Genomic DNA, 27,395 nt, shown 5'->3' on the forward strand with positions numbered 1-27,395 from the left:
CCTCCTCAAGCCACTCCTCCACTGAATAAAACCAGGTGAGGCCCTAGGTTGCTCTGTTGGTTCCGGAAAGTCATCTTTGTGGTGGGACTTAGAGCCCCTTGACTCCCCGATGACTGAAAATATAATTTAGTGCCTTTATTTTCGCCATGGGTTACACTGACAGTGGTAGATTGGAATCAACTTGATGGGATTCCAATAACGTAACTTTGGGATTACAGACATTGGCTTCTTGGACCAAGACGAGGATCTGGTAGTGTCTTCTACAGCAGATGTTAAAGAGAACAATAATTCCATTGAAAGTATGGGCAGTAGATTTAGTCAAAGTGAGGACAGTATCTGAGATACAGAAGACAAGCTTGCAGTTAACAATCATGTAAAGAAATATTTCTTAAAAATATCAAGAAACCATGAGAAATCAAAATAACTGTTAGATGAGAAAAAGAAGACTAACTTAAGAGCAATTAGAGTCAATGAAAAAGGAGACAGCACAAAGGATATAAATAACTGTTCACAGATGTCATTGCAGAAAACCTGCCTGGTAGAGAAAAAGAATTTGACATACAAATAAGTGAGGTATACAGAACCCCAATTAGCCATCATAAAAAAAAAAAATCTGTAGCCAGGCATATCACAGTCAAAATTTCAGAAATTACACACAAGAATCAAATTTTAAGAGCTGTTAGGGAAAAAGAAACAAATCACCTATAAATGAAAGCATGAAAAATCATATAAACATAAACACAATTGTAATGGAGGGACCCTCAATACCCCAGGGTCACAGAAAGACGAACTACACAAAAAAAAATCAACAATGAAATATTAGAACTGAACCAAACTTTTGAACAAATAGACTTAGTAGATGTTCAGAGTACTCCATTCTGCAACATCAGAATACACACTCTTCTGAGCTATACACAGGATGTTTTCCAAAATAAACAACATACTAGCTCATAGAACATGCTTAAGTAAATGCAATGGAATAGAAATTTTTTTTTAAATTTTTATTTATTTATGTGGGGGGGGGGCAGCTCAGCCCACCAGGGGGTGGGACTGGCTGGCATGTGGTGCTGGGGGATTGAACCGCAGTCCCTGTGCTTTGCTAAGCTTGTTCTAAATAGGTGCTTTAGACCACTGAGCCATCTCACCAGCTGGAATCGAAATTTGATGCACATTATCAGACCATAGTGCATGTATGGATCAGGTAAATCATGGCAAAAGAAACAAGAATTCCATAAACACATGAAATTAAATAACACTCTCCTGCACAACTTAATGGGTCACAGAAATTATACAATATATAAATAAATGATAATGACAATACAACATACCACAGATTAAGGGACAGAGTAATTTCTGCTCTGATCTTTATAATTTCATACACACACACACACACACACACACACACACACATACACACACACAAATTCCCAAAGCTAAATCAAGAAGATACAAAAACCCTTAAAAAGCCAGTAGCAATCAATGATATAAAAAATGTAATGAAAAATCTAGCAACAAAGAAAAGTCCAGGCACTGATGGATTCACTGCTGGATTCTACAAAAAATTTAGAGATTTAATGCCAATACTCCTCAAACTCTTTAATGAAATTGAAAAGAAAGCAATATATCCTAACTCATTTGTGGAAGCAAGTATTACCCTGATCCAAAACCCCAAAAAGAGAACTACAGGCCAATCTCCCCAATGAATATAGATGCAAAATTCCTCAATAAGACATTGGCAAACAGAATGTAACAAATCAAAATGATTATACACCATGACCAAGTGAGATTGATCCCAAGAATGCACGGATGGTTCAACCATATGTTCTTTTTCTTTCTTTTTTTTTTTTTTTTGGCGGAACTGGGAATTGAACTCAGAAGCGCTTGTTCCACTGAGCCATCTCCCCCACCCAACCATACATAAATCAATTAATTTTAATGCATCATATTAACAGATGCAAGAAAAATCATATCATTTTAACAGATGAATAGAAAGATTTGACAAGGTTTACTTATGATAAAAACACTACACAAAATTGAAATAGATATTTATCTCAATCTGAAAGGAGTCATCTATGACAAACCAGCAGTCAACATTACAGTAAATGGACAAAAACTGAAACTTTTTTTCCTAAAATCAGGAACAAGATAAGAATGCCCACTGTCTCCACTCTCATTTAACATAGTCCTGGAAACTTTAGCCAGAGCAATTAGACAAGAGAAAGAAATAAAACGAGTAAGAATAGGATAGGAAGAAGTTAAATTGTCATTATTTGCAGATAATATGGTACTCTACACAGACGACCCCAAAAAACTCCATTAAAAAAAACTGCTAAAGTTAATAAGTAAATTCAGTGGTTTTGCTGGATACAAAGTCAAAGCTCATAAATCAATAGCCTTTCTGTACCCAAATAACAAACTCATTGAGAAATGAGGGACACAACACCTTTCATAATAGCATGCAAAACAAGCCCAAAACACCAATAGCATGAAAAAAGAAAGAAAGAAAGAAAGTGAGCGAGCGAGCAAGTAAGGAATCACTGTAACAAAGGATGTAAGAGACCTCAACATTGAAAATTACTGGGCTGGGGAAGATAGCTCAGTAGGATAAGCACTGGCCTGGCAAGCATAAGGTCCTAAATTCAATCCCTGGTACCGCAAAAAACCAAAAACAAACAAACAAACAAAACATTGAAAACTACTCTGAAAAATGAGATTCAAGTGGGTATCAGAAAATCTTGTTCCTGGGTAGGAAGAACCAAGATAGTGAAAATGGCCATGCTTCCAAAACAATTATATGGATTTAATGCAGTTCTGATCAAAAATTCAATAGCATAACTCCAAGAACTAAAGACAACAATCCTAAAATTCATCTGGAACCAGAAGACCTAGAATACCAAAGGGCACCACAATCCTTGACTTGCAATGATACTATAAAGCTACAGTGATTAAAAACAGCATTGGGGCCAGGAGATGGCTCAGTAGAATAAGCGCTTGACTGGCAAACGCAAGGATCTGAATTCAATCCCCGGTTCCACCAAACACCCCCCCAAAAAAAAAAAAAAAAAAAAAAATTGCATGGTACTGGGGAAAAAACCAAACAAACCTAGACCCAAAGATCAGAGGAACACATTAGAAGATACAGAAACCACTCCAGACATATTCAGCCACCTTATTTTTGGTAAAGGGGCCAAACACATTCACTGGAAGAAAGATAGTCTTTTAAATTAATGGTACTGGTAAAACTGGCTCTTCACATACCAAAGATTAAAATTAGGCCCATATTTTTCACCATGCACTAAACCAAATTGAAAATAAGATAGACTAGGCAGGGCCAGGGAGATGGCTCAATGGAATAAGTGCTTCCCTGGCAAGTGCAAGGGCCTGAGTTCAATCCCTGGTTCGGGGGGGAGGGGAGATAAGACTAGGCAAAACTCTTCAAGACCCTGATGTACATAAAGACTTTACAAATAAAGCCCCAACTGTACAAGGAATTATCACAAAGAAACAATACCTGGGATCTCATTTTATTAAAAAGCTTTTGCACAGCAAGAAAGACCACCAATAGAGTGAGGACTACAAAATGTTTGCTAGCTGTTTCTCAGACAAAGGACTACTACTGAGAGCATATAAAGAACTCAAAAATATCAGAACTCCTAAATTTAAAGACCCAATCTAAAACTGGGCATCTGAGATGAATACACAGTTGTCAGATGAAGAAATACAAATAGCAAATAAATATGTAAAAGTTCCACATCACTGGTTATTCGAGAGATGCAAATTAAAACAACACTGAAATTCCATCTCACTCCAGAAAGAGTGACTATCTACCATCAAGAAGTCAAATGATGGAGGGACTGTGGGGGGTGGGGGAAAGGAACCCTTCTCCACTGTTGGTGGGAATGTAGACTGGAGCAACCACTGTAGAAATCAGTGTGACTAGTCCTCAAAATACTAGGATTAGAGGTCCCATTTGACCCAGCCATTCTCCTTGTGGTTATCTTCTCAGAAAAATTAAAAAGCTGTATGTGCACCCATGCTTATAGCAGCACAATGTGTAATAGCTAGGTCTTGGAAACAACCCAAATGCCTATCAGTTGCAGAATGGGTAAAAAAGGTGATCTTTCAATACATTGGAGTACTCCTTAGCCATAAAGGATAAACTGAAGACATTTATAGGTAAATGGATGCTACTCAAGACTATACTCATAAGTGAAATAAACCAGAAGTGCATGTCTAAATATAATATTGTCTCTCTAGTACAAGAAGCTGAAAGAGTACATAAGATCCAAAATGTACAACGGATATTGTAAAATGGTAAGAAACTTCAAAAGGAAAGAGAAACTGGGATGAGAAAATGGAAAAAAGGAAAAAATATATAAGTTAAAATAGTTATACTATTAATTTCTCTATTGTATTGAAAAGAAAGGTTTGTGCAAACACTGTTTGGACAATAAGGGGCTAGGGAGATGGCTGAGTAGAATAAGTGCTTGCCTAACAGGCAAGTACTTAAATGCCAGTATGTTGTACTCTGAGTAACTAATTTAAAGATAACAATATGCAATGCATTAACCATTGTTATTCTATTATCTTGTTTTGACTTTTTTCTCTTTAAAAAAAAAAAAAAAATAAAGGGCCAGCAAAATAGCTTAGTGGACAAAGTGCCTGCTTTGGCAAGCACAGGGACTAGGGTTTGATTCCTGGTTCTGCATGCCACGCTGGCCCCACCCCTAGGGAGCACTGAGCAGGCGAATGCGTCCAGGAGTAGTGGTGCATCCCTGTAATACCAGCACTGGGGAGGCTGAAAACAGGAGGATCACCACGAGTACAATCTGCATAGTGAGACCCTGTACCAAATACACAAATTATAAATAAATAAATAGTACAGTAATAGCTACAAACTCAAGTCAATGAACAACTGAAGAATTCACAAGCCCCCCAGAACTCCTGAGAAGCAAAATTCTTGAGAAAACCAGGTGTTTTGGTATGTGGAAAGGAGTCACAAGAACAAAAGTTGTCTGCTGCTGAACTCCTCAGTAGTATTTCTTAAAAGGGACTTGAGAAATTCCTCCAAGATAATTGAGAAGTTTCTTTACACCAAATTTAATAGCTTGGCAATTTCCTAGTTTTGTATATTTGGTTCAACAGAAATACTTCAAACTGTAAGGAGTATGGTTAGCAGCCTATTCCTTTCTGCTGGCGGACACCACAGAGGAAGCATCATCAGTCTCTCTTCCAATTGCCATCATGTCCAAGTCAGAGTCTCCCAAGGAGCCACAACAGCTACAGAAGCTCTTCATTGGAGGGCTGAGCTTTGAAACAACTGATGAGACTCTGAGAAGCCATTCTGAGCAATGGGGAACACTCAGACTGCATGGTAATGAGAGACCCAAACACCAAGTGTTCCAGGGGCTTTGGGTGTGTCACTTATGCCACTATGGAGGTGGATGCAGCCATGAACGCAAGGCCACACAAAGGGGACAGAAGAGTTATGGAACCAAAGAGAGCTGTCTCAAGAGAAGATTCTGAAAGACTAGGTGCCCACTTAATGTTAAAGATCTTTGTTGGTGGCATTAAAGACAGTGAAGAACATCATCTACGAGATTATTTTGAACAATATGGAAAAACTGAAGTGACTGAAATTATGACTGACCGAGGCAGTGGAAAAAAGAGGGGCTTTGCTTTTGTAACCTTAGATGACCACGATTCTGTGGATAAGATTGTCATTCAAAAATGCCACATTGTGAACAGCCACAATTGTGAAGTAAAGAAAGACCTGTTGAAGCAGAAGATGGCTAGTGCTTCACCTACCAAAGAGATCGAATTGGCTCTGGAAATTTTGGTGGTTGTGGATATGGTTTTGGTGGCAATGACTGCAGAGGAAACTTCAGTGGTCAAGGTGGCTTTGGTGGCAGCCCTGGTGGGGGTGGATATGGTGGCAGCAGAGATGGCCATAATGGATTTGGTAATGATGGCAGCAATTATGCAGGTGGTGGAAGCTATAATGAATTTGGCAATTACAACAGTCAGTCTTCAAATTTTGGACATATGAAGGGAGGAAACTTTGGGCCCTATGGTGGTGGAGGCCAACATTTTACCAAACCACGAAATCAAAGTGGCTATTGTGGCTCCATCAGCATCAGTAGCTATGGCAGTGGCAGAAGGTTTTAAACACTTCCAGGAAACAAATCTTTGCAGGAGAGGAGAGCTAGAGAAGTAACAGAGAAGCTAACAAATTTGTGAACTCAGCCAAGTACAGTGGTAGCACAGCCTAGCTGCTACAAAGAAGGTATGTTTTAGACAATACTCATGCGTATGGGCAAAAACTCGAGGACTGTATTTGTGACTAACTGTGTAACAGGTTATTTTAGTTTCTGTTCTGTGGAAAGTGTAAAGCATTCCAACAAAGGGTTTTAATGTACACTTTTGTTTGCACCCATGCTGTTGATTGCTAAATGTAGTAGTCTGATCATGACACTGAATAAATGCTTTTTTAAAAAAATGTGATACAACACACGTTTCTGTATGAAAAAGCCCTTTGCCAAATACAGTGTTAAAGAAATTACTAGCGGCAAGAATGAATCTAGAGTAAGAAAGCTATGCTGGTGGGGAAGCCTTTTCGTACACCTATTTTATTTATTAATTAATTTATTTATTTATTTTGCAATACCGGGGATTGAACTCAGGACACTGTGCTTGCCAGGCAAGCACTTACTCTACTGAGCTATCTCCCCAGCCCCCCATACACCTGTCTTGATGGAAGTGTTACACAGAACAGCAGACTCCTGGGCGTTAGAGGATCTGCTGGCAGGACTTGCCAATCACTTTTGGGCAATAAGTGTGCCCAAATAATGTTCACATTATTGCTGTCCATACTCTAATATACTGTATCTGGGTGAGTAAATGAGTCAGCTAAAGAACAGCTGAATGATTAAAGAAACAAAAGATTTTTGATTAAATTGAACACTTCATTTGGGAACCCAGAACCTTAAAAATAATCTTAAATATGAACCACACATTTTCCCTCAAGGGTATTCATTTTTCCAATGAAATTCTGTTGGGGGTTACATTATTGAGGATGACATACATATACATATGTGGAGATGTTATTTAAGGGTATACTGTATTACTGCCAACAAAGCATTTGCAGGCTTGCATAAGTCTTGTAATTCCTTGATAAAATTTTTCAGCATTTAAATTATTCACAAATAATTTCTGTATTCCTTATTCTTTTTTTTCTGTATTCCTTATTATAAATTGATATTTTAAAGTAACTAGCAATTAAACAAAAATATAAAACAGTACAAAATCCATTTTGTGGGAATTTTATCAACACATTACATTTAAATGACCTTCTTGTTAACTTCATATTCTGCAGTTTCTTGATATAAATGGAAATCTTTAAAAATTACATCACAATGAGTAACAAGCCAAGAAAGCAGAATAAAAAGCCTCAAAGAGCCCAACAGCTGCATCCTTTAAAATGCAACTGTAACAGTATAAAATGAGAAGTTTCATTATCCTACGTACTCTTAATACCAACTCTGCCACTCTAACCACTAGAATTGCATAAGAGAATAACAGAAATAGGCAAGGGTAGCCAATCATATCTGGGGGTACTTGAAATAAAATACTATATTGTTAAGGGATGCTCTGTACTGGACAGTTTGTGTATAAGGAAACAGATCCTTAAGAGCACTGCTGGGTCCCTAAAGAGTTAGATTAAGTTGTTACTCTAGATCCTCATAATATCCACCTAATTTTATAAGATCAAGGACCTAGAATGCCCAAATGGAAAAGAAATCCCACGATACCTTGAAATTCCTTGTGATCTTAAACTTTCATTATCAAAAACAGTCCACGTCAGAGAAGACACTTGCATGTGCGCGCAAGTGCGCACACACACAGAGTATTGTTGTAAGGGATATAAACCCAGAAACACCTTTGTAACAGTGTCTCTTTTTGTTCATCTGCCAAATATTTAGTGGAGTTAATTTTAAATTAAATTCTAGTGAATGACATGAATACAAAAAAATGCAATTATAAGAAAAGCAAATACCTACCAAGGGTTGAGGATTATAGTAGCCCAGTGGCGGAGTACTTATCTAACAAGGCTATGAGTGCAATCCCCAGCAGGGAAGAGAGAGGAGGGGAAGGAAAAAGAAGAGAGAGGAGGGGAAGGGCAAGGATAAAAGTAACTGCCACAATGGGGAAATAAGAGGGAAAATATGGGTTCTACTGGAACTTTAAAGAAAAGATATACTGCAACCACAGCTGATTTTTTTCCAAGCAAGATCAAATAGCACAAATCAAACTCCACATTCAGAGTAAAAACTAAAAAGGCAATTAAAAAGGGGAAAGTCTTCAAAACAACTGATAAAAGTAGACAATAGATATTAGGACTCTTTTTCCAGCATCTACCACCCCACTGCCACCAGCATTTTGGGTGAGAATGACCATTACTAGTTTCAGGTCTACTACCTCAATCAAAGAAACTCCATCCCACTCAACATGGTAGCTGACAGAATGTAGGCCTTTGCTAATCAGGGCATGAATAATGATGAGTAAATTCAGTGGTGATACAAAAATAGCAAGGAATTGGGACTTCAGCTGGAAATCCTAGACTATAAATGAAGTAGACTACAGACTTAGGTGAAGTAATGTGAGAAAGGAAGACTAGAGGCACTGTTGCTGAATTCATGATGGCACGAGAGAACAATGGGTGAGGATTCAGCAATGAAGTGCTGGAAGTGTTTTGGAAACCAAAAAGTTTGATTTCAGGACCAAAAGACAAAGACACACACAGACACCCCAACTTTACTAATTACATGAGAATGCTTCTCAAACTTACACATGCAAATACCATCCACACCAGAATATGAAATGAAATCATACACACCATCTACAACTCTACAGAAGACTGATTTCCCACTATGAACAGTTTTAGATTTTTTTTAAGAATCTGTTGTCCTTAAAGTATTCAGTGTTGAGACTGGTTTGGAGAAAGTCAAAAGTCTTGGCAGAAGGACCAGCTATGATGGTGCACACATGTAATCCCAGCACTTTGGGAAGCTGAGGCAGCATGATCACAGGTTCAGGGCAACTTACTGACTTGATGAGACCCTTCAAATTACAAAAGGCTGGGAATACAGTTTAATGTGAAGGTTCAAATAAAAGAAATGAAGAAAGGGCTGGTGAGATGGCTCAGTGGTCTAAAGCACCTACTTAGAACAAGCTCAGCAAAGCACAGGGACTGCGGTTCAATCCCCCAGCACCACATGCCAGCCAGCCCCGCCCCCTGGTGGGCTGAGCCGGCCCCACACACACACACACACACACACACTAAATAAATAAATTAAAAAAAAAAAAAAAAAGAAATGAAGAAAGTGGCCTGATGGAGAACACATAAAGCAGTATCTTCTCTTAGATAGCACATTCTTTCTCACATTAACATACATTATGTGTCAATTTTGTAAGTGTCTGAATAAAAAAAATCCCACCAATGTTACGCTTCAAACTCATCTAAAAAAACTTAAGCAGAAAGGGTAATAAGGTAAATACTGAAGGGAAAATCTCTTCATCTTTTCCAATAGACTAGCCATAAAAGACAACATTTAAAGACTCCTATAGCTTCTTTACCAAAATTATGTCCTATATTAAAGGCCTACTGAGGCTTATTACCATCAGGCCTAGTATACTAGTTACCCTATGCAAAGGTCTCTCTAGGCAGAGACTGAACACTATAGTTAGTTGCCAAAGTAAATTTAAGATGACTAGAACAAAAACAAAACAAAACAAGGGGGCTCTAAAAAGTAAATGGTACAACAAAATAAAAACTACATTTTAGGTCAGGTGTGCTGGTGCATGCTTGTAAACCCAGCACTCAGAGGCTGAGGCCCAGGAATCCCTGAGAGTTCCGCCAGCCTGGGCTCCAAAGTAAGTTCGAGGCCAGCCTAAACTGTATAGCAAAACCCTGTCTCAAAAAGACAAAACAGAGCAATGCTTTAGTCTACTCAAAAATCTGGTGTTATGGTTTGTGTCTAGTTGTCCCCCCAAAGCCTGAGAGTGATGGAGTGGCAGGAGTTCGTAATTAATTCATGATCCAATGCTGGGATTATGGGTGTAAATGCTGGGATTGAGTGCTACCAGATAGCCTGAACATAATATAAGGAAAGGAGAGGCTTGCCTCTGCTGCTGCTCTTCCCTTTTTCCCTTGTTGTTTTGCTGTTTCACACTGCCATGAACTGTTGCCCTCTGCCATGTGCCCTGCTCTGCCTTGGACCCAGCTGAGTATGAACTGAAACCTCCACAGACTGTGAGCTAAATAAACCTTTCCTTTCTTAATTTTGGGTGTCAGATATTTTGTCCCAGCAAAGAGAAAAGTAACCAAGACACCTGGCTTACATAAAAAGATGCTGAACATCACCTTCAGAAAATACAAATGAAAACACCAATGTGGTATCATTCTACCCTCTAGCAAAAGATTCAAAGTAAGTAAAAGAGTAAATGTTATGGTACAGTTTTCTTACCATAAAAATGTATTTCTTAAAAAGAAACTAATAAAGTATGGAAGAGATTGTGAAGCAACTATAACCCTCATACAAGGCTATTAAGAACACAGAACATAGGGCCAGAGAGATGGCTCAGTGGAGTAAGTGCTTCCCTGACAAGCGCAAGGGCCTGAGTTCAATCCCTGGTTCCGCAAAAAAAAAAAAAAAAAAAAAAAAAGAACAACAACACAGAACAGGACACCTATCTTACGGAAGTTTAAATTTTTTTAAAAAAACGTTAAAACCTAACACTGCCAGGAAGATAGCTCAGTGGCGTAATTCCCAGCTTAGCAAGCTCAAGGTCCTGAGTTCGATCCCTGGTACTGCCCCCCCCCAAAAAAACCCCCAAAACGTAGTGCTGAGATACAGCTCAGTGGCACAGTGTCTGTCTGGCAAGAGCAAGGTCCTTTGTTTGATTCCTGGTACCATACCAAAAAGAAAAAAACTTATCATATGACTCTATAACCCTATTCCTAGATAGCCAACCAAAAATAAATGAAAAAATATTTCTACATTTGATCTTTACAAAAAAATGAGAAGCGACTGAAAATCTATTTCTCAATATGTTGTACAGAAATGTTTATGGTAGAATTGTTTGTAACAGCCCAAATCTGAAAATATTTTAAATGTCCTCCAACTGGTGAATGAATAAATTGCAGTATACCCAAAGAATGGAATAGTATACAGCAATAAAAGGGCAGGTAGAATTATTAATACATCTAACACAGAAAAAAAAGCACCATTATGGATTAAAATAAACCAGACACATGGTAGTATTACACCTTTAAGAAATTCTAGAAAATTCGAAACTGTATTTAAGAAAGTAGATCAGTTACTCCTTGGGTGAAAACAATGCAAACAAGTAGAATGAACTTCATAGATAAAAGTGTTCAATGGAGCAGTGGGTATACAACTGCATACATATAAAAAACTCACTGAACTGCACTCTTAAAGTGTTACTTTTATTTTATTGTATTTAAATTATAGCTCAAAGAAGTCTACAAAAAAGATTTGGACTGATGAGATCTGCAAGTCACTCGCTTTGTCATATTAATCAGTTTTTCTCACATGTAATGCTGTAGTACATGTCTTTTTTTTTTTGACAGGGTCGCGCTATGCAGTTTGGTCTGGGCTTGTACTCACTTTTGTAGCCACCCCATCCCTCCAGGCTGGTCTGGACCTCGCATTGATCCTCCTGTGATCCTGCCTCACCCACCCTTGCCCCCCACCCCAAGGCTGGGATTACAGGCCTGCGTCACCACGCCCAGTTTCGAACATGTCTTAGTTTTATACCAAATGTGTCTATGATTCACTGTAGTTATAGGCCTACACATGGAAGAAGGGATTACATCGTTATCTATACTGCAACTTTCTCTATCTCAGAAGGTGGTTGTGAAACATCAGAAGAGATAACTGATGAGAAAGTTCTTTGGTAAACAGTAAAGTATTACACAATTATACAGTAGACTACATTTGAAAAAACCCAATTTTTTCACTTCAAAGTCACTTTCAATAATTTAAGGCCTCTGTAAACCTGGGTACCCAAATTCTGTCTTTGGTCAGACATAGGAATCAGTTACCTATTCAAATGTCATCTTTTAGATTTATCTCGAGAACCTGCTTCCCTAATGTCTCCAGTTACTGGATACCTCAGTGTAGTCTTAAACTACACTTTCGTTTTTCAAAGGAAAACCACTAAAGCAATATTTAAAGATATCAGATGAGTGTGGCAAGTCTTACTTTCCAGTGGAATAGAAAACTGTCTTTTACTAGTAAGCACTTTGTCAAAATGCTCACAACTGAAACTTTTCTTCATCTAAAAGTTAGCTAAATTTTATTCTGTTTAATATTCCAATTCTGTACACATTACTAAAATTTTGCTGGTATGGCCTGCTTTAATGCGTAGCATTTAAAAAATTTTAAAACCAGTGTAGTACAATCATTTCACACTTCTGTCTGCTACAGAATTTGACAGTCTCACATTTTCCTACTACCATTGTATAACTGGGCTCTCTGCTATCCAAGTATTGAGTGATAGCTGACACTTGGCCTGCAAGTTTCCACACTGCAAGTTTCCACACTGCAGTTAAGTATCCAAGGCATTTTGTGAGACAGAGCTGCTCCAAATGTAACTGCACGACTGTATTTTACCTTGAATCCAAGTTTATACCAAATTGTACAATTTCAAAAGTTATTCTACCAGCAACAGGTACTACAACCAAAATTTAACAAGACCTGTAATACCACAAAAATATTTCGATATCGTTTTCAATTTTTAAACAACTGTTTAAGAAACAATTGTAAAGGGAAACTGGGTATGTCTAATTCTAGCGCCAAATTTCATTCGATTTGGTTCTATTTCATCTGGTCAGTAGTTTCCCTCACCTCTTGGGGTTCACCTTTCCCCTGTGAGAACAGAAAGGTCGCTCTATCCGGTAACTAAGTGCCCAGCTCCGATTTTTGTTTCCAAGAAACCAGAAAGAACGGCCTTCTACCGACTGGCCGCGCGGCCTCCCTAAGCTCCCAAGGCTGGCCAAACGTGCCGCTCCTGCCACCACGCCAGCCGCGCTGGCACGGCGCTGCCAGAGGGCGACTGGTCACGGGGAGGAGGGGAGGACTTCGCGGGCCTCCGGCCGCGGCTCAGGTCCAAGCCGGCCCGCGCCCAGCGTGCTCGCAGCCAGGAGGGCGTGGGGGCCCAGCGCCTCGAGGCCCCGCGGGTCCGCAGGGGCCGACGGCGCGTGGCTGGGGCGGCACGTAAACAAACCCACCCAGAAGGGCCGCGGCGGCGGCGAGGGGCGCGCGGGCTCGCCCAGCCTCAGGCGCGGAGTCCGCAGCCGACCTCAACCCACCGCGGACCAGGACCGGGATCCCGCGCGCCGCTGCCTCCCGGGCCTGACCCCAAAAAGGCCCAGCGCCGAGCCCACAAGGCCACAGCTCCGCGCCCCCAGCCCCGCAGCGCCCTACCTGAACGCGCAATCCGAGTCTCGGGCGTCTCGGCCGGGCGCGCCCAGCCCGCTCCTCTTGCTGAAAAGCTTCTGGAAGAGCGTAGGGGCCATGCTGGCCACGGCCAGGCCGGGGTCGCTCTGCTAAGCTCTCGCCAGGCCCCCGCTACAGCCTCCCCGCCACCCCCATGGGCGCCTCAGTCATATGACAGAAATTAGTCACTTCAAACGGCCACGGCGCGCGGGGCGGGGCGCGGGCCTAGACCGGTGCTCATTGGCTGGCAGTGAGCCGCATCACGTGGCGGCGCGGAGACGGGGCGGGGCGGGGGCGGGGGGCGGAGCCAGCTCCCATAGGCTGACGCGGGGCTCCCGTCACGCGGCTGCCCACGGGGCGGGGCGTGCGCCGAGGGGCGAAGACGGCGGAGTGGCTAAGGGCCAGCTTAGCGTTCGCGGCCGTCCGGGAGGTGGCTGGGTGGCTCAGGGGCGCACTGGGGACTGTGCGGTGAAGTGCCCCCGGCCGGGAGGTGCTGAGGACACCACGGGTAGCCGCCTCTCGCCCTCGACTTCTCGCACCTCCATGGGCTGGGCCAGGGCTGAACTTTTGCGCCCGTGCCCAGGCCAAGCAGTAGGTTTGGGCTCCCAGCTGGGCGGCGCAGCGGACCCTTCCAGAAGCACCGCCACCGTCGAGGGCCCTGGTTGAGGATACCAGGCGCACTGACCACAAACGTCCTGAACCCTGACACGAGAGATTAGTCTGGGAAGAGTTGGCATTCCGAAGCTCAGAAGTTAGCCTCAGTTTCCTTGGTAACCAACAAAATTACAAATGAACCAAGGGAAATCTAAAAAAAAATATCTATCTATCTATCTATCTATCTATCCATCTATCTATCTGTGTATGCATATCTAACCATGCTATTTCTTTAGGTGCGAACCATTAGAGGGTGAGGCACGCGTGCCATAGGTTCGCCACCACTGGCCTAAGATCGCTCAGTGGTAGAGTGCTTAGTACCTCCTATGACCTAGTCTTCCACTCCGAAAGAATTTTGCACAGAGGATGCAATTCGCTATGAAATATAGATGTCAGGAAATAACTAGTATATGTTTGAAAGGGCTAGATAAAAATGTTTTGCGAATACAATGAAATTGTCTGTTAAATGGTTTCCAACTCTAATTTGCAAGGGCTTAAGTGGCCCTGAAAAAGGAAAGTGACCAGCAGAATTGACATCTCTGATAATTTGTCAGTGGGAATGTGTTGAGTTCCAATGTTACAAGAGTTTTAAAAGCACTAAGAATGGATTATTAAGAAATGAATGTATCCACAAATGTTAAAGCGCTGGACAATGGGGATCCAAAGTGAAAAATGTACAGGGGAGGAAAAGGTAAATAAGGTAATTGCAGATAGTAACTAGTGTTGCGAAATTAGGTAGTACAAGAGGGCTAGAGAAGGTCTTTCTGAGAAGGTGAGATTTGAGGTGTTTCCATTGAAGATATTCAGAGATCCTCTGGGCAATACAGGCTCCAGATAGGACTATATCCACCCACACACTTAAGATAGTTTTCTGGACTCTAGTGTCAAACAATAAAAGACTTTTAAGAAGATAAGATGAGTTGTATATTTTTCTTAGAAAATGTTTGAATATAGAATGAAAGTTTAAAACTTGCATAAAAATGAAGTTTTTTTTAAAAAAATGAAATATGTACATCCTATCAGTAAATGAGTCAATCTTTTGGGGAAGTTGTGCTTTGTTTTTACACTGGAAAATTACTTTAAGTTAGTACCAGTAGAAATATAGAAGGAAAGGCACAAGGACTTAAATCCCTTCATTAATGGCCCAGTGAAGAGTGCTTTCCGGGTCCCTTCAGAAGGAAGTTTCCAAATACAATAACCTTGAGTGTTTTCATCCTGGGAAAAAATTACTGCATGGGTAATAATAGGTATTAATAGTAAGGGAACAAATATTGCATAGGAAATACTTTAGTATTCTCCCATCCTGCAATAGCTTCATTTCTGTAGTCTGTCTTATACTTGAAAGGTACAGGAAAAACTAAATTTATTTTATCACTTCACCTTTACTATAGCACAATACTAAAATCATAGAATCAGAACACTGAATCAATAAAGTTCATAATAAAAGAGGATATAACTTTTTGTGTTCAGTATCTATTTTTTTTTAACTTATTACTACCACTTCTCAGAAGCTGAGGTGTCTCATAAGCAGCCTCTTTTAAGTTTAGGAAATCAGGAAGGAGGAGATGGAACAAAAACAATGATTGTTATCTTCTCACTAATGCTATGTTAAATAAATGTGAAACTGTTGAGTTAGAAATGGAGGAAAAAGGGTCTACATTCTCATTTTCTATTCAAGAATAGAAAACAGTTTTGAGGGCTGGGGAGATAGCTCTGCAGCATAAGTGTCTGCCACACAAGATTGGAGCTCAGTCCCTAGTACCTCAAAAAAAAAAAGACAACTCAGTCTCCCTAAACCTGAAAAACCTATGATGTCTGTCCTCCTACTTCTAGAATCATCTAGCTCAAAACAAAAAACCTAGTCACTCTTCACTATAACGGTTTGCTGGTTAACTCATACAGGAAAAGGTGGCTGTCTTCCTCCTTCAACCACCATGCTAAATATATTGCCACAATTGTGCTAAATTATCATGAAACAAAATCTTATTAACATCTCAGAACAGTGTACTCATGTGGACTGAGGGTACCGCCATTTTAAAAAATCAACCCAATTATTTATTGCTACATAAGGAAATGACAATAATTTAAAGTATCAAAAACATAAACATGGACTTATGTTTTTGTCAATATTTCCTAAGTGCTTCCTAGGTCTCCACTGTTCTAGGCACCTGGAGCAATTCAAGAGTTCCTATTCTTAGGAACTTAGTTCTTAATGGGAAGAGACAAAATATGCAGCATATCAGAAGTTATAACAGGAGCTTAGATAGAAATAGTTGATAGCAAGCAACTGAAGGAGGCCAAATTTAGACAAGATGGTAAGTGAAGGCCTCTCCAAAAATAAGGGGTTTTCATTAAAGAATGAAAAGAACCAATCATAAAAAGAAGTGGTAAAGAATTTTCTGGCAGATAAAAACTATACAGAGTTTGAGGCAGCAATGGGATCAGCCTGTTTGAAGAAAAGAAAGAGGTGAAAGAACCTGGAGAATACTCTTGGGAAAGGGAGATGGCTTAGGTGTGATGAGAAAAAAAAAGAGGCCAATTTTTAGAAAAAAAGAGGCCAATATAACAAAGATTCAGAATGACAAAAATTGCTAGGGGATTTTAACTTAAAATAGGAAAAAGGCATGATCCAATTTATGACTTTACCGTGGCTGTTCTGTCAGAAAGGAATTATAGAAATGTAAGAATGAAAACAGATAAACCTAATAAGTGGTTACTTGTATTGTAGGGGAGGAAGGCTGATAGTGGCTAACTAGATTTTTTTGGAGATGTACCTAACAAATTCTAATAGTAGTGGAAGAAAAATAAATCAAGATTCATTTTTGTCAAGCAATTTAAGTGTAAGACATTGAGGACCAGGGAAAATATGGGTTTGAAGAAGAAAATTGAGTATATTGAGTTTGGGTACGTTATTTTTAAGAGCCTATCAAATGCTCGTGTGTCAATTTGAAGTAGAATATATGAGGTGAAGCCAGGATTAGAGAGAGGTTTGAGAGTCATCAGCTCATAGAATTTTAAATGATGGGATGGTTGAATTGTTTTACAGAAACTGAATATACAGAGCCCAAAGTGAAGGACTAAGACTCAAAGAGAACATTACTTATAGGTCTAGAAGAGAAGGACTCAACAAAGAATGAGAACAAACTGTATTTGAAGAAGACCTCTCCCAAAAGGAAGAGTGAGTCAAATGCGCTGAATGTTTCTGAAAAGATTATATCAGGAATGGTTCAAAAGAGAATAAAGAGGAAATAAAAAGAAAAAATGGTTTTCTTTCTTTTTAAAAGATGGGAGATATTAGAGAACTTTATGTATTAATAGAAACAATCTAAAAGGAAGGTGAAATTAAGTACCTCTATTTCTCAGATACTAAAGGGAACAATAATGAACAAGACAGATATAGTACCTGCCCTTAAGAAATCAACAAGTCACAAACAAGTTATTGTGGGTTCTATTAAGTTCTTTTTAAAAAAATCAAAGCTTTACTATAAACATAAAATAGATTATCTTTAACTCATCTAGAATTCTTTTAGAAATGTACAAAAGAAGATCTTTTATCTAATGGCACACTTCAATGATATAAATCTTTCAGCAAATATTTTTCTTACCATATGCTTAATAACCATCAGCTCTGCAAGAACCTGGAAGTGCAATAGAGAACAAGATACCATTTCCACACTGAGGGAGCTTACAGTCTAGAGTGGAAAAAAAGGAACTAATTACAGTACATTGTGATAAAGGCTATGATGTGAGAAACTATAAAGATGTTGGTTGAATTAAGTCCATTGGGGTAACCTGAGTTATATATGATAGAAAACCCAAACAAAACTAGGAGAAGCAAAAAATGCTATCAATTAGTTCACACAACTGGATCTAAAGTGTATGAACAATTTAGACACAGCTTTACTTGGGAGTACAGAATGGTGTCAAGAATTCAGTTTCTTTTTTAGCTGGGGCTGGCAATGCTCTCCTGTAATCACAGAACTCTGAGAGGCTGAAGCAGGAAGATTTGTATGATAAATTTAGTGAGATCCTGTATCAAAAAATATAAGGACAGAAATATAGCTCAGTAAAAAGATCCTGGGTTCAATCCCTACAATCAAAAATAAATCCAATGTCTTTTTTCCCTCCCTTGGCACTATGGATTGAACCTAAGGCTTTTGTTCATGCTAAGTACATATTCTTCCCCAAGCCACAACTCCAGATCCAAATTTCAATTTCTTTCATACCATCTCTAGTATCTCTGTATATATTCCATTCCTAGGCAGGGCCTGCAATTGTGCCAAAAACTTTTACTTCCAAGAAAATAGGAAAAAAGTCTATCCTACTATTCCCAGAAAAAGTTCTGGTACTATATTTAATCCAATAGGATCATTTTACTCTCAGACCTATCCTTAAAACAATCACTGTACCAGCATTTGGAATGTTAATTGATTGAATCCATTTAAGGTGATAGAGAGATACAGAGGAAATTACTATTTGACTACCAATATCCATGCAGTTAGACGAAGATTCAGGATCACTTACACAGAGATGGCCATTAAAGCTGTGGGCAGATGAGATCACTCAGGAAGTAGGAGCGAGGCAGCCTTGGAACACAGCTCCAGGAAGTACCCAAACTTTAAAGCTGAGCAGATAAAAAGAAGCCTTTGGAAGAACTTCAAGAGAGAATGCTTGATAAGAGATGAAATCCTGAGGAGTAATGTTTCAAGGGGCATTCTTTACTGGAGGCTTTCATTAAGGAAGTAGTGAACCAGTCTGCAGTATCATTAGCTGGAAGATATTTGCCAAGATGAGAACTGAAAAATACACTTTAGATCAACATCATGGAAGTTCCTGATAGGTTTGAGGAAACAATGTCATGGAGAACAAAAGCTGAAACTTGCATGGAGTGAGTTGGGAGGTTAGTGACAAAGCAAAAAGCACTCTTCGTAGAAACAGGGTAAACAGGTTAAGAATAATGAGTTAGCTAGAAGGACCTAAGGAATCAAGGGAGGCTTTAAGATGTAAGATAGACATTTTAAAATATCTGAGGCTGAAGCTGAGACATGAGGAGGATCACTATGAGTCCAAGCTGCATAGCGAGACGCTGCACCAAATAAATAAAGAGTAAAATTTTTTTAATTTAAAATTCAGAATAGAAACCAAGATTAGAACAAGAGAAGTTGAAGATAACTTTATCTAGAAAGTGGGCCTCACATCTTTTATACTGTCTATGTAAGCACATAATGCTATGTTCCCAATATGAGATAAGGATATTGATAATTGAGCAAACTCTGATTGATTATATCTTAGAGAGGTGAAAAAAAAACCCAGTCCAATTAAAAAAATTTAAAGTGGAAATAACAGTATATTGTTTATGCATTTTAAGTGGATTTTAAACAATGGAGATCTGAAACTATTTTTTATGAGATATAATTTGAAAATATAATTTTAAATGCTTAAAAGTGAAGTTTAGCACAGTGGCTGGGGTTCAATCCCCAGTGTGCTGTGCTGGTCCCGCCTGCGGCATATGCTGAGACAGTGATAGAGACAACATGGTGGCACATGCCTGTAATCCCAGCACTTGGAAGGCTGAAAAAAACAGGAGAATCACCACGAGCACTATGAGTCTGATCTACGTAGTGAGACCCTGTAGATCTTGTACTAAATATAGAAAAGAAAAGAAAAAATGAAGTTTAGTTACAGACTAAATCAAAGGGGTCAAAGTGCATTGTTAACCTTTTTTAAAATCACTTGGAAAATGTAGTGTAATTGTGGAGACCCTCTCTGCAGAAAGAGAACTCCCTGGGAGTTCTGCAGAACTCCCTTTCATTCTCTTCTAGGGAATCTCCCTGAAGAGCTTAGGTCTAAGACTGAGACTACCTCTCCTAGGATTCACCAACAAGAATCTCTTGGGAATTTGCACATCTGCCAGCCAATAGGCTTCTTTTAGTTTCCTTTTTTTTTTTAAATTTTTTTAGACCCTTGTGTAGAGAGGGCTGACTTTCAATAGATCGCAGCAAGGGAGCTGCTCTGCTACGTACAAAACCCCGATAGTTTCCTTCTTCTTAATCACAATTTATGTTATGAGTCTACTGCTAAAACTGGATTGCCAATTCTAACTCCTTCCTCCTCTGACCCTTCCTGCACTGCTGTCTATAAAGCAAAATACTGATCTCCGTCTTCTTTCAAATCCTAGCTCTAAATTATATCAGCCCAGTCAGATATTTACCTCTGAGCTTATTACATTATCCCTATCAACAATATCAGGTGTTTTATTTCTTCTATTCCTACTAGTCCCAATCCCAAGAATCAAGTATCATTTTTTCTCAAAGAAACCTACTACTTCATTAAAACTATCAAATAATTCCTTTTCATTTTCTCCCGTTGAATTATAAATGCTTTGAAAGCAGAGGATAGGCTGCCTATTGCATTTCTTATTCCTCCTCCTCTTACTACATTTCTGCATTTAAAGCCACAACACTGTTGCTGACTTAGTTCACTAATTTAGAATATAAGCCTACATTTTGTTTTGGCCTCTACCATTAGTGTTCTCTTCTATATTTCCTCACAACTATTCCATATTTTACCTTCAGATGAAATCATATCAAGGTAAACTTTGTTAATGGCTTTAGAGCTTATCAAACCATTTACAAGAATATTTTCATAAGATTCCTTTCTAAAAATAATATACTATATAGGTTACTTAACCTCAAATTATTCCATAGATTTTATGATTTTCCTTAATACTGCTGCTACTTTGAAAATTTGAAAGCTGGGCATGGTGGCACACACCTGTAATCCCAGCACTTGGGAGGCTAAGGGAGGAAGATCATTGAGAGCTCCAGACCAGCCTGGACTACAAAGTGAGCTCAAGGCCAGCCTGAACTCCATAAAGAGACCCCATCCCAAAAAGAAAAAGAGACAATTTGGTGCATAGTTACTTTTGTGTGTAATAGCCCTAGTAAAAGTTAAAATTCTTATCCATAGGCAACTAACTGTACCTGACTGCTCACTGACAACTGGACTGCTGTTTTTAAGAAGAGTATTGTTGAGATGCCATAAGTCAAATTACCAAAATAATAATCTTACAGATAGTATTGGCAAGAGAATGTTATTTGGAGATAAGATAATATATTCAATACTTAATTATGACTGGCAGTACATATTATATATTCCTTGCATCAGCAAATCTTGAGTATAGAGTTTCAGTCAGACTTGGGTCATGTCTCTCAATCATGTGGTTTCAATTAAGTTCTGTTAAAAATAGCTTGTAATATAAGCATTTTCATGTTTAGCACTTCAACAGCTTTACTCCCTGAATCCATACAAAGGACAGACTTTAAGAAAAAAAAACAACCAAAGGAAGTTACAGAATTCCTTGTATTTAATGTTTAATCTTGTATTATCATCTATTTTGTTCTACTTTTACAATCCAAACACTGTACATGTATATAAGAAGCATATGGAAGAATTTTCTTTACTGATTAAAAATAACAAACATTTCAACAGAATTTTCACAGAAAAATATCACAAGAAATAGGAGAACTCTGAATTTTTAATTTCATATTATTTCTGGTAGAGATTTCATATAATTTCATGTAGACATGCTATTAAAGACATTGACTTCATATTCATATCTTCAAAGTAGTAAAATTTCAGCCACAGCCTGTTATATTGTGCCATTTGTTTTTATTATAATATCTGGAGAAAAAATACAATAATATATTACTTCATATGGAAGCAAGTATCTAACAGTTACTAGTAGATACTTGCTATTACAATAGCAAGCATATACTTGCTATTGGATTTCACCCAACCCCTGAGGGCAAAAGTGCTTGTTCCCTATGCCAGTCTAGTTCTACTCATCAAGCCTTAGGAAACAAGCTCAGAAAATATTTTTAAAAATAATAAAAGAAGCTCAACTTTCTGTGTTCTCTAGAAACACAGAGATCTGATCAATACTTTTATGCTGGTCCCTCTTCCTGGAAGGCCTATATGCTCAGAACGTCCCTGTGGGCTTCAGCTCATCCTCCAGTAGATTCTCTACCTTCCCTGTTTATTCCAACTGAATCCGATATATAACTCTGTTGAAGCACATATACCTCCATTGGACTTTACTTACTCTTTTTCCTATATGAAATTATGCTTTCTGAAGTGAACACCTATGTCGTCATCTCAATGTCATCAGCAAACAGTTGGTCTAGCATATAAAATCTAGACTTAATATTTGCTGAATGAATGAGCCAACTATAGAGTTTTATTTTTTCATTTGATAGCTATACAAAACAAAACAACAGGCTTAGAAGGCTTCCATGATATAAATTTGTTTTAAGTTCCCCCAGGAACTAACTTTACCTCTATTTGTATTAGATCAATTTGTCTATGTCAGACATGACATAAGATGGCATAGCCAAATTTACTATCAAATAAAATGACCACTCAATATATATTACATAATGAGCTTTTATATACTTGATACATTATACAGATTATCTCCAGACCTCACAACAATTCTTTGAAGTAAAAACTTAGCAGTTTATTATAGGCATCAAGCTAAACTTAGTATAGTTTAAGGAATTTATATGCCAGGCTTAGGATGTCCTATTACTAAGTGATTGCTACCACCGCCTCTCAGATACTTGATTAGAATGGTTTCAATCCGCTCTGTCATATATCCGCATATTTGTCTTCTCTTACCTAAAACTTCAAACTTCTTAATACTGACACATATGCATCTAGCTGAAAGCTAAAGTATCCTCCCCTGGGTTTTTATATGACTGGTTCTAGGTCTGAGTCTGCCAGGAATTAGCTGTACAAACTTGGGCAAATCACTTATCAGCCTTATGAGGTCACTGTGTTATCTGAAGAATGAGCAAAATAGACTAGATATATGATTCTCAAATTTTAGTGCTCATTGAAATCACTTTGAGAGTTCAACAGAATTTTAGAGATTATAGCTTCCTCTTTATAGAGATTCTAGCTTCCCAGGTAATGTTGTGCTTAATGTTTTCTACAGTCCCTTCTATAGCAGTCACCATTTTCATATCCTACTTACCATGCACCTTCTCTGTTACATCTTTTTTAGATTACTTCTACCAATATTTGCTTAAATCAGCTTCTGAACAGGGTCCTAGACCATCAAAAGTGAGCTTCACCCTGTAGTCCTGATTAGATTACTGCCAAACTAGCTAAAACTTTAAATGCCAGGACTAAAAATAGGCTGTTGCATATTTAAAATAACAGGATCACAAGTTAGCTTGAGGCTTTGCTATTTTTACTAAAGGAAAGGGTGAGACAAGTGGCCACAGATTGAAAGGGAATTAAGCAAGCTGCTGTTAAAAGGTGAAAGCCTAGGAGAAAGCCAAGAGATGGCAGCATTAGTTCAACATCTGTCAAGGGGTCTTGGTCCTAGCACAGAAATAAATCTCCTAGACACATTGAGATTTTGAATCTGTGGCTGCACAGGCTCTTTCACAGAAGAAGTGCTCAACAAATATTAGGTGAAGACAAAACCATCTTCCTTGTCATTAAAACAAATACGACTAAAAATGAAACCCAAACAACATAAAATTTCAAATTGGTATAAGAAGTATCCTAGATAAATACATTTTAAGTCAATGTCATAAGCTAATTCTTCAACACATTAAGTACAATATTTGACCTTAAAATATTATTTTACTCAGGTTTTCAAGGCTGACAAGACATAATTTTACTGTCAATTTTATACAAACATTCTCAAAACACAATTTATAATTATATTTTTCTGTGTACATAAACAATTTGTAATGAAAATCTTTATATAATACAAAAAGTATGTTCAGAATTCATACTAGAGTACCTTGAGGAACATCTTGAGGAGGAGAATCTATCTTTTTCTTTACAGTAACACCTTTACTTTTCATTTGTCTAGTTCTTGGTGATGCCTTAATAATACAACAGATTTCTGGTCTGTGAGAAGGAAACTAAAAAGGAAAAAAGCAGTCACTGTAATAACTCCCCCATTACTACATTTTTATGCAGTTTTCATTCAAAGGCAATAGTCCCCATATTTTTATAGATATAATGAATAATACCAAGCACATATTAAATTTTACTCCACACCCTCATGGTTTTAAAATATTTGCTTATATAATATTCACAAAAAAATCAAGCTAGGCAGAATATCCTTACTTACAAATGAATAAACTCAGTTCAGAAAGACTGGATAACTTACTTAAGGATAAAGAACAAGTAATGGCAGAGTTGAACGTCCTTGCATTTCCAAGTGAGAAAGTTTCCATGCTTTATTGAATTAAACCATAAGTTTAAATTTAACTCTAAGTCAAATACTAAGTTCCTTGATTTCTCTACTCAGGTAATTTTGATAATTTTCCATCAAGCAAGCAATCTCTAGAATATATAAATACCTCATCTTCATAAGTAACATATCTTGTTAGAACTCAGAAGTAGAGGGGCCAGGGGATAGCTCAGTAGGATACTCACTTGCCTGGCAAGCACAATGTCCTGAGTCCAATCCCTGGTACCGAAGAGGGGGTGGAGAAACCCTCAGAAGTAGAGATATGCATTTATCAAAGGTTTCCCTCATTTTAATCATATTATTCTTTGTGGGAAATACCTATTTTCCTGTTCATTTTCCATTTTTCTAGTACTTGGGAGAATCTATCCACTCCACCACTTCCTTCTTAATGGATAAGGTAAAGATGGTAATACTTAGGTACTCCACAGTGGCCACAAGACCCAGCCTAGCCAGCCAACATACTTAGTGAGCCTAACAGTGTTATGCTCAAAGGCACTGCAAGTGGGCTAGCAGGAAGAAAGGGATGCTAAACTTGAGATTCGGGCACTGGGAAAGCAACCATTCCTATCCATATCTATTGTAGTAGAAATATGTAAAATCTCTCAGGAGGATGGGATCCCCGATTTAGGCCTACAGGATTCCTATCAAATAATAAGATCAAGTATACAAATGATTGAAGTATGGGGTCAGGGTCAGTGTCAGAGTCATTCTTCAATATTCAGTTTATAATAGTTTCAGAAAGAAAGGAAGGAAGATTTTTTTGAAAGACGGCCCAGTGGTAAGCCACAGAGAAAGAACCTTGCTGAGAGTTACCATCAAGACAATGGAATATAGCAACATAAGGAAGACAGGAGGAAAGTGGGTCCCCTGGACTCTGGATGCATCTGAAGTGAGACTTAAAGCTCATGAGGTGAGCAAAGAAACTTCAACATAGAAGGAGGTAACTGGTGGTACTTTATCCCTGAGTTGGGACTCATTGAGTGGGAGGAGCAGTTCAAAAACTAATGAAGGATGAGATATATTTCACCTCCTCCTAAATTTCATTTTAACAACAATAAAGGAACTATCAGGCTGGGAATATAGCTCAGCAGCACAGCATCTGCCTGGCAAGTGCAAGGACATGAATTCTCAGTACCAAAAATAAATAAAACTTTGTTGAAACTGTACTTCCGATTTGATTTGAAACTGTCTCATTGCTATCTGTTTATCAATAAAACTTTGAAAAAAATAAATAAAACTCATGAGAAGCTGAGCTATTATATAGGAGACCATATCAAACAATGAATTTAAATCTCTGGAACTGCCACAGTAGTAAAATAGCAATGTAAGCAATGATGAAAGAATTACCAAAAATCTATTCGGAATTAAAAGCAAATATCAAGAAATCATAAATGTTTAAGAAATAAAGTTTAAATTAAAAAATCAATGGAAGGACCAGCGAGATAGGTCAGTGGACTAAGAGCTTACTTAGGTAAGTGCAGGGGCCAGGGTTCGATCCTTGGCATGGAATGCCATGCCAGCCCTGCCCCTGGGCACGCTGAACCTGGGGTGGAGTCTGGGTGTGGTGGCACATGCCTGCAATCCCAGCACTAGGGAGGCAGAAAACAGGAGTATCACTACAAGTCCAAGCTGTGTGGTGAGGCCCTTCACACACACACACACACACACACACACACACACACACACACAAAAACAAAACCTTAAAAGATCAATGGAAAGCTTAACAGCATAATAGATACAGATGAAAAAGAAACTACTGAAGGAATTACCCAATATGACAAACAAATGAAAAATATTGAAGAAAGTTGAAGGATATGGAAGATCAAATGAAGCATAACATGTGCTAGTTAGCATTACAGAGAGAATAAAACAATAGCTAGGAATAGTTCCAAATTTACAAAAGACATAAATCTACAGATTCAGAAAGCCTAATAATCCCAAGCAAATTTTTTAGAATTCAAATTAACAGAAGACAAAAAGGGAAAATTAATGTACACATTCAACTGAAATTAAAGCATCCCCCAAATATGGAGATGTTAAATGAATCCAGAACAACAACAACAACAAAAAACCACTGCATCCATCAGTCAACAAGATCACCCCAAGGTTCAACAGCTTTCTAGGATTCAGAGGATTCAGAAAAGCTGTTCCAGTTTTATTTTATTACAACAAAAGAATATGGATTAAAGTCAGAAAAAGAGAAGGCACAAAGGACAAATCTGGAAGAAAAAACTTTCAGTTGTTCCCAGCTATTGGAGTTACATGGGCAATACTCAGTTCTTCCACGTGCAAAGTGTTGCTAACCAAGGCAGCTAGTAAGTTTTCATTTTGTTTTGTTCTTTGGAGAAAGGGTCTTCCTATGTAGCTCAGATGGGGTTTGAACTCAGCAATCCTGTAGCCTCAGCCTCATCAGAGGATTATAGGCATGTGCCACCACACCTTGAAGCTAACAAGCTTTGATCACAGGGTTTCTGCTTGGGGTCAGTCATAGGCATGCAGTGACTACATGACTGATGTCAGCTGCTCAGACTTTAGTCCCCACAGGTCAAACTGATACAGAATGACTCAAACCTCACAGATCAAAAACAAGTATTTGCATAAATCACCTCGTTAATATAAACTATCTGGCAAAGACAAGACCTCAGGCATACAGACTCAATGCTCAGTGACAATGTTCCAAGGGCTCTGAGATCATCTCTATGAGTCTGGACAAAGGTCAGTCCTGTTGACCTTAGAAATGTACAAGCCTATTCTTTTCTACTCAGGGGAGGTACAACTGCGATATGAAAAGAGTAGACTGTTACCAGCAAAGAGCAGAGAGAAGCCAGGCACAGTGGGGCACACATACAATCCCAGAACTTTAGAAGGTTGAAACAGGAGAACCTCAAGTTTAAATCTCTCCTAGGTAATTTATGGAAATCCTCTCTCAAACTTTATAT

At 38.6% G+C, this 27,395-nt stretch overlaps 2 protein-coding genes across 2 annotated transcripts in view; both read right to left on the reverse strand.

Annotated features, from left to right (window-relative positions):
- The window catches only part of Fnip1 (folliculin interacting protein 1), a 141,769-nt gene extending 128,027 nt beyond the window's left edge, over positions 1-13,742 (reverse strand). The window contains exon 1 of the mRNA XM_004629439.2: positions 13,512-13,742. Within this exon, the coding sequence (XP_004629496.1) occupies positions 13,512-13,603 (92 nt within the window). The 5' untranslated portion in view covers positions 13,604-13,742. The remainder of the gene's footprint in view (positions 1-13,511) is intronic.
- An 18-nt stretch (positions 13,743-13,760) lies between these two features.
- The window catches only part of Meikin (meiotic kinetochore factor), a 179,373-nt gene continuing 165,738 nt past the window's right edge, over positions 13,761-27,395 (reverse strand). Inside the window, 3 exon segments of the mRNA XM_023713096.1 lie at positions 13,761-14,225; positions 17,783-17,869; positions 23,990-24,121. Coding sequence (XP_023568864.1) covers positions 13,761-14,225; positions 17,783-17,869; positions 23,990-24,121 — 684 coding nt within the window.

Source organism: Octodon degus, unplaced genomic scaffold, assembly GCF_000260255.1.
Source record: "Octodon degus isolate 3935 unplaced genomic scaffold, OctDeg1.0 scaffold00029, whole genome shotgun sequence".
In the NCBI taxonomy this organism is placed as follows: domain Eukaryota; kingdom Metazoa; phylum Chordata; class Mammalia; order Rodentia; family Octodontidae; genus Octodon; species Octodon degus.